General features: G+C 33.3%; 1 protein-coding gene across 1 annotated transcript in view; it reads right to left on the bottom strand.

Annotated features, from left to right (window-relative positions):
• Positions 1–255: 255 nt before the first annotated feature.
• LOC129222629 (glutamate receptor ionotropic, kainate 1-like) overlaps positions 256–8,084 on the bottom strand; it is a 116,879-nt gene continuing 109,050 nt past the window's right edge. Inside the window, 2 exon segments of the mRNA XM_054857195.1 lie at positions 256–468; positions 6,839–7,104. Of these exon segments, the coding sequence (XP_054713170.1) occupies positions 256–468; positions 6,839–7,104 (479 nt within the window).

Below are 8,084 nucleotides of genomic sequence, written 5' to 3'. Positions count from 1 at the left end.
TCCAATAGCACAACTGATTCATTTCATCTGAAAACTCCGAACAACACTAAACTGCTTTAGTAGTTGAACAGTAGTGATATCTTTTAGTGCATGGACGTTTGGTATGACAAATTAATGTCTTCAATTCAAACCAAGACGGAACTGGTTCAGCGAGAAATTTCTTGACTGCAAAAATAATGCTTCAATGCATGTGCGCCTCATGAGCTAAGTTCACGGGACTGTCATTGTTGTTGATGTTTTCTGGCGGATAATCGGCTAAGAATCTCCACAGTCGTAGTGCATGGGCGTTTTCCTCATCTCCATCATCTGGAGGATGCCATTCTCCTGTGGCACTTCCATGGCAGCTGGCACGTAGGTGTTGCCCGGCATGCACTTGGAACATTGACGGCGGAGTGCTGGACGCTGGCGGGAGGCACGACACTTCACGGCAAACCGGAGCTCCTCCGCCATTTCGGCACACAGGGATTGCTGCAAAAGAAGGGAAGGGAAAACAAGAAGGAAAGGGAATAAAAAGAATATGCACTAAATGGTTAGATAGAAACAAAGTAATCTTGAAACCCTTACTGATATTCACATTTTCATATTGAAAAAATCACACAAGCCAGAAAGTAAGTTTCCCACAGTCTGTGAAACAAAGAAACAAGAATGCGCAAAAAATTTATTGGAAAGATGCGACGATATTTTAGCTACTTCTCTTCCTGAACCACTGGAATTCTGTTTATTGTCTTACCGTGGGATACATGTTTGTAATCCAGTATCATGAACGGTTGCCTACGCAATGGAACGAGCTCGTTGCAGATGAATCCTTACAGCTAGACTTGTGTAGAAGATTTTCTATGGATTTTTACCATCTATCATTGTTAACCATTCCAGGTACATATGTTTGCTCCTTTTTATGGGCTATAAGAATCTTACTTTCTGGATTACTCCAGAATATGTCCGAATAGGATCATCTATGATCCAGTTCATTTGAATCAGTACCTGATTCAGATTCGAGTCAAATGGTGCGATTGAAATATTTGTGAATTTTAAAAACTATTTTGGGAACATTACATTGCTTCACATTTTATTAATTTGGTAAAAATGTGACTTTAATAAAATAAATATTGCTATAAATTGCATCTTAAATGGAAACTAGATTCTAGAGAACGATTGGCATTGCGTAAATATATTATTTAAGAATGCTGAACGAAATATAGTAGGAGACTTTCTTTAAAGACATAAATATTTACGTAGAACAAACTGAATGCAAACTGGCTAATTTTCAAACGTTGCTAATTTTCTTACTTGCGAAGCAAAACTCATCAGTCAGTTATTGTTTAAATTTTAGAAACGTTAAAAATGTCTTTACAACGCAATAACGCGCTTTTTTTTTTTTTTTTGCAGCAAATGACGGTCACTTTAAAACCCGAGAAAGTTTTAAGAATAACCGAGTCAAAAACTGCCATATGGAGTTACGGCCATTCTTTGCTGCAATTTTATATTAATTTTTTAACAAAAAATGTTTAAACAAGGTTTGACTAACGCACAAGAAAGGGATGGAAAGTTTGTACTTCAATTTTTTTTTCGAAAAATTTGGGATCCATCCAAACTCTGAAAAGTAAACGTATATTTAAAATTTGCACTTAGGCGAACGTGAAGTATCGGATCCTTGTTCTTAATAAGTTTGATACTAGGCATGTATTGAAACATTTTCAGATTTTCTGGAAACCGTTTGTTTTATATTGTAACATAAACATCGTTTGGATTTTCACGTACAACGAAAATTCTACATTTCCATAGCAAAATACTTGTCTACAGTGTTTCCATCAGTTCCTGTAATGCATTTATATTTATGAATGTAGACAGTACTGCTATATAAATTCAAGAACTAAAAGAAAATTAATCGTTCCTAAAAAAATGTTACAAATTGTAGTCGTATCTAATGAGTGTGGTCATCACCGAATGAATGTATCAAACCGGATTAGTGTTAAATGTTCATATCAATAAAAACTCTCTAAATTGAAAAGAGAGAAGAAAAAGCAAATTTATTAGAAATTGGATATCTTAGTTAGTTGATGTGATGCAGTGAGTCATTTTGACATAGTATGTGTAAAAGTTAGTACAGAATTTGACTAAATATTACTGTAGAAGCCATACCATGCACATATATATGTCTCATTAAGTTACATTTCTCCATTTTAACGTCTCACAACGTTACTTCATACTTGATCTAAAGCACTTATAATTTTTCGCCCATATCATCTACAACATCAACTAGTAACAGCTGAGAAAATAAAGGCCTAACGATCTTCCTTTTGTATTTCCTTGCTAAAACAGAAGTGCTTTTTAACGATTCTAAAAGCCCAAACGGTAGTTGTTTATCATGTTCTGTAAACCAGTTTTATTCACTCATTTTCAACTTGATTTTTCATGTAATGCTGCTCTGAAATTAAGTTAAATAAGTAAAGAACTTTGTTCCATTATTTTCTAAAAAGCACCAGACATACGTTTTAAAAGCCTATTTTAATCTATTGAAAATAATACAATGTATGCAGGCAATACAGGGTTTTTTAGTTAACCGTTTCAGAAATTCTTTAAGGGGTAAGACGAACTCCTATGACTACAGCAATGCAAGGTTGGAAACGCTCTCTTGACGTTGTGGTGCACGCAGAAACGTGAAAAATATGAAGTCGTCACATGACTTAACAATCGATTTAACAATCAATATACATGAACAGAACTAACATGGGTGAAGCATTGTGTTTAAGGTTTCGACCATCAACTTCAATGAATGTTTCACGTTATGGGCACACAGAATTCCGAGTGCAACGCCATCTACTGCAGCAGAAGAGAATTTCCGACACTGCATTTTTAACGTGATCCTGAGTCACTGAAATTCACCCAACCCCTTTTCAAAGTTCTGAAATGGTTAAGTCTAACTCCCTGTATATGAGGTTTGTATAAAATAATTTTAGCTTTTGATCAAGCTTGAATCTTTGCGAAGATGGTATCGCATTAGATAAAGTTATTAATATGAAACTAAACAATTACAAAGTACAAAGTAATTATTATATAACTAAAAAGGTTCATCGTTCACAAGCCCAATGAAAAAGTTATAGTAAAAAGTGCTAGTGAGCAGCTTTCATGATGCTTAAGCTGAATGGATATAATTGCTAATGCATGCGAAAACAATTGCACATGGATAAGTAAATATTGCTAAAATTATTTTGACATGCAACATGCTGCTTGCAGAGCAACGAAGTCTATGCAATTTGTGTCATTTAGAAAAGTTAGAAACCTGCATTCAGAAGCTATGTTAATGATCAGTGCTTTAATGTCTTAGGATATTAAACATCCAGTCTGGAGCAATCAAGTAACATTTGAACTATTTACTCGAGAAGGTTCATGTTAGTTGTTAAAATTGGCAAAATCTCTCAACCAATAGTTGTTATTAATTATGAAAAAGACAGGAAAAAAAACATGTATTCTTTTTTAAATTGTGAAACGAAGTAAAATTCCTTGGTTTTAGTGAATGTAGGCAAATGCACATGGTGAGAAGTAGGTGTGCCTTCATATCGATTAATTTTAAAGTATTTTAACAAAATTCCGCTCATGGAGGTGGAGGGAAAATGACCGACTTCAACTTCGGGAATTTTAGAAACTTTAAATCCGAGTTGCAAACTTGAACGAAAATGACAGACTCCGACTCTTGAAAGTTACAACCTTCGACTCTCTAATCCCACTCCTTTACCACAAAATCTGCCCGACTCTGATTCCAACTCCACAGCCCTGCGTGTAACTTTAGGTAGACATTTGCTTTAGGTTTCGTTACTTGCAATTCTTACAATGCCATCTGCAGAATGCTTTCTTTTGTGACCTTCTGCTTATGGTGCAGTGTCTCTCTTACTAACATTGCTATAGCTAATACCCGTTTTTAACAGCAAACGAGAAAGATTCTTTTGTTGCACCAACCTCTTTGAATAGATTGCAGTCAGAAAGGAATCAGCAACTAACACTATTTCTCTATTTTTTGGTGGACGTGTGCATAGACTTGTATACTGTGCAAGATAGGTTTTTCTAAGAAGATTAAGTAAAAAATAATCGAGAAAAATATAAATATATTCGCATAAATGAAGAAAATCTTGCTACTAAATTTCAAAAGAAGCGGCTCGTTATTTACCTGAAGATAACCGTGGGAGTAGCCGTCGTTGAACTTCTGAAAATTAAAAGGGGCTGAAGTCAAATAATGCAAGGTCCGATTCTAGTACTTACTAGCACAAATTGAAAAATCTCAAAATGTGACTCTAACAGTAAAACCTAAAATGTTCATATTGGGAGAGCACACATTTTTCAAGTTTCAACATTTTATATTAAACATCCTTTGTACGGGAAATATCTCCATTTTTGTTTCTCATTTAGTTTGAGAATCTTCAAGAAATTATTTAAAAATTTCAGTCGCGGTTTAAGTCGACGTGTTGTCCTTAATTAAGTACATTTACATATTTTTCACGTCATTTTATAAGGGCTTTTATGCACTATATAAAAACCAGAAAGTTACTCAATACAAAAATGTGCTCTCTGCTCACAGTTTATTCACTCAGTACCAATTTTAATTACTCAACAATTTCAAATCTTTTTCTTGCCTTGCATTTACACATGTGGTTAAACAATAATTAAGTTTAGCTGCACCATTTAAACAAGCAGAATGCAGCAAAATAATCCAGGTAATTTAGTACGCAATAACTCTTTTTTTTAATTGAATGATTATTGAAGCTGCTTATTTTTTTTAATGAGCAGCTTCTATAACCAATTCTTTCTTTACACAATAAAATTATTTCTTATATTTTTAACTAATTAGTTGTTATTACACAATTCTCATTTCTATCTTCTTAAGCTCCTTATTTCTTTTTACTTATTCATTTAAGAATGAAGCATTTTAATATCAGCAAAAAATCGATTATTGCTTAGTAGTTAAAATGTAAACGAACATTTAATAATGATTAATCGGTTTAGAATACGTTCTCCACTCTTCTACGTACTCATCTACATCTCCCAAGTACATTCTATTAAATAATGTTTTTCGTTTTTTTTAACTAAATAGGATGTAGAAGTATAATTTACCTCTCTTTTCAAAAAGAGAAAATTACTAATATCTGTGATTATTAGACATGATAGAAGTAAAACATAGCATTAAAATATATCTTTAAGTTTTGCATTTTTAAAAATTTGTGCTACATAGTTTTATTCCTTGAAAGAAAAAAAATGATGCTAACGTGTTTGATATAAAAATAAATCTATGATAATAAATTTTAAAATAAGTTTCTATATCTTTTCAATATAGCATTTGGCAACCAAAAAGCATTAAACTGAAAAAAAAAGGTCTTAAAATAATAAGAGGACTTCAAAGAGCAAATAAAAGTTTTTAAGAACAGATTAGGTGGAAGGCCGATTGCAGAAAAAAGCAAGAAAAGATCAAGAGTCCCAGATTATGTTACATGTGTCGCAGAACAATTGGAAGGAGATGAGAAAATCCCATTAGAGGGAGCGGAAGAGCAAATATCTTCTTTTGAAACAGTTGCCAAAAGGACGCATGGGCATTAAATATTCATTAAGGGCTCTTCTAAGACGAGAAATTCGTTTCTGATAACGGAACATTGAATCTTCGGCATCTGTTTGCTTCGCAGATATTTTTTAACAGAGTAAAACAGTGCATATAATCCATTAAAGAGGAAATAATTTGCGTTTTTAGTGAAAGCATAGTCCCTTGTAAAATGTAACGTTAGGACAGCGACTTGAGATTTAAATGTAGAAAAGCTACATAAACAAGAATTTGGTGTACAGATGAATTTGAGAAATTGTTTTTGATGCGCTCACATTAGTAACGAAGTTTAAGGATCATTCATTTGATATAAGCATTTTTCAGATTACTTTTTATTGCTATACAGTCGAAAGGTGATTTGGTTGACTTATCAGACATTTTCTTTTCTTTTAACTACTTTGGCTTTCGGGATTTCAACAGAAATCACAGAAATTAATAAGTCTCGAGCATAAATCTTATTCGTCATTCGCTTCAGCAAATCAACTGAAAATATGTTCTATTGTATGTTTTTTTGGGATATTTTATACTAAAAGGTGTTTTTGAAATGCATAATAACAAGGATTTTGCCAGTGATACTTAGTTTGTTTCAAGAAATCTTGTAATCAAGGTCTTTGAATTGTTTTTATTTAAGTTTGCTGATATAACATTTGCACTACAGTAGGGAAACGCTTGTTTTAAGTGTTAGTGTGGAAATATCGTTATAGATTAAATTTTAAAATGATTGCGTCAAAGCTGTTTAAAAGTGATTATTTTCAAAGAAAATAAGGGAAAAAAATCAGATATATTTAAAAATATTGTGAGTAACACTATAAAAAACAACATAATTAATGCACAAATACTGCAAGAAGTTGCAGGTACGTTTCAGGTTTTCAAGGATTGATGTTTTCAATATAGAAAAGTAAATTGTTCGATGTAAAGTTATCCGATGAAATATTTATCGGATTGATGGTTTTTATTGGATGAAATTATATCCAAAAGCTCAACTTTCTGCTACCTTGAAACCCAGAGCAACGTGTTTGCAACTTCTTGCACTATTTCTATTCATTGTTTCTTATGGTTACTTAAATGCGCAAGGGTGTTAATACAGTTCTTAATATTGTGATTGATTGATACCCGCAGATTTTCATACGTTTATATCATAACAATTCTTCGGTTAATATCAAGTATTAAGCTTGTCTTTAAGCAACTATGAAAATAAGGAGAGATAGAATGTGTTAAATTTTAGAATAATGTGTGTAGCATTTGGTGCGTACCTACCCTAGCCGTCTGGGCGCTCTTCTTGGAATGCCAACAGAACTCTCCGACGGCTGTCAGGACGGCTACAGCCAGGCCGACGAGTAGCACAACGAACACCCCTCCGATATTGTCTGCACCTAGTGCATTGGCTTTGCCGTCTTTATTCTTCTCGTCCCGATAACAAGCGATTCCAGGGCTTTTCCACCACTTGTTGTAGAGCATTTGGATGACACCTTTCTCCTGTAAGTCGAGGATGGCTAATGATATCTTGTCCCTCCATGGAGAACCTGTGATAATAGTAGGAGAGCAGTTGTGCAATTTGTTTACAATTTATGACATTGATATAATCAAATTGCTATATAGTGCGGCTCTGGTTATTTGAACTATGACCTTAACAATGTTTACCTGGCTTTGGGGAATTCAGTGAAAAGGAAACATGTTATTGTGGTGAATTTGAGTTGGAATATTTTTGCGAAACTATAAAGAAAATCGCCTAACTTAACGTAGCGCCAATTGCCATTCCTTATTACTCTAAATGGTGGTAAGCATTGTCAAAATCGTAGCTCAACTAATCAGAGCCACTCTTCATTATGTTACCGATCTGCCTTTGTCATAGTTAACTCCAGTTAGAGAAACAACAATCACAATCCATGAAATGCCAAAAAGCTGATGAAACTGAGTTGATCGTAAGGGAAGTATATTGGTTTCAACACTTAGTAAGCAAGCGCTTTTCTGGTCAACCTTTTACTTTCACTAGAAATCTTTCTTTAAAATGACATCAAGTCTTAGACTTTGAAATCCTATTATGTGTCACAAAATATCATTGGTGATAGCGTATCATTGACAAACGCATTGTTGACTAACTTTTTACAGGTTTGGTTGCTTTCGGCTATTATGAATGAAGTCATTGTTGTATTAAGTTATTTTTGAATATTTTTTCATTTGGATACTTTTACTAGGAAAATAACGTAATAAACTATTTTTCCTAGATATGTTACCTGCCTACGTACATTATGTTAAATGTATTAACTCTTATCATGTTGTATTCTCATGGGTACAAGCTCAACCATAACTGAGCTTTCAGTATAATAATTAATCAGTAAAATCTTAGTGGTAGGAAGTAAAAAACCACTGTTAATACTGAATCTGGTAATAAAATAGTAAACAAGCGGATAAAACAAATAATCTTACATAATTAAAAACTGAGTTTATGAACCTATCTACCTATCTATCTATCTATCTATCTATTTATCTATCTATGTATCAA

Source organism: Uloborus diversus, chromosome 1 (assembly GCF_026930045.1).
Source record: "Uloborus diversus isolate 005 chromosome 1, Udiv.v.3.1, whole genome shotgun sequence".
In the NCBI taxonomy this organism is placed as follows: domain Eukaryota; kingdom Metazoa; phylum Arthropoda; class Arachnida; order Araneae; family Uloboridae; genus Uloborus; species Uloborus diversus.
The sequence above is the reverse complement of the archived record's forward strand: the minus strand, read 5'-3'. Positions and strand labels throughout refer to the sequence as shown.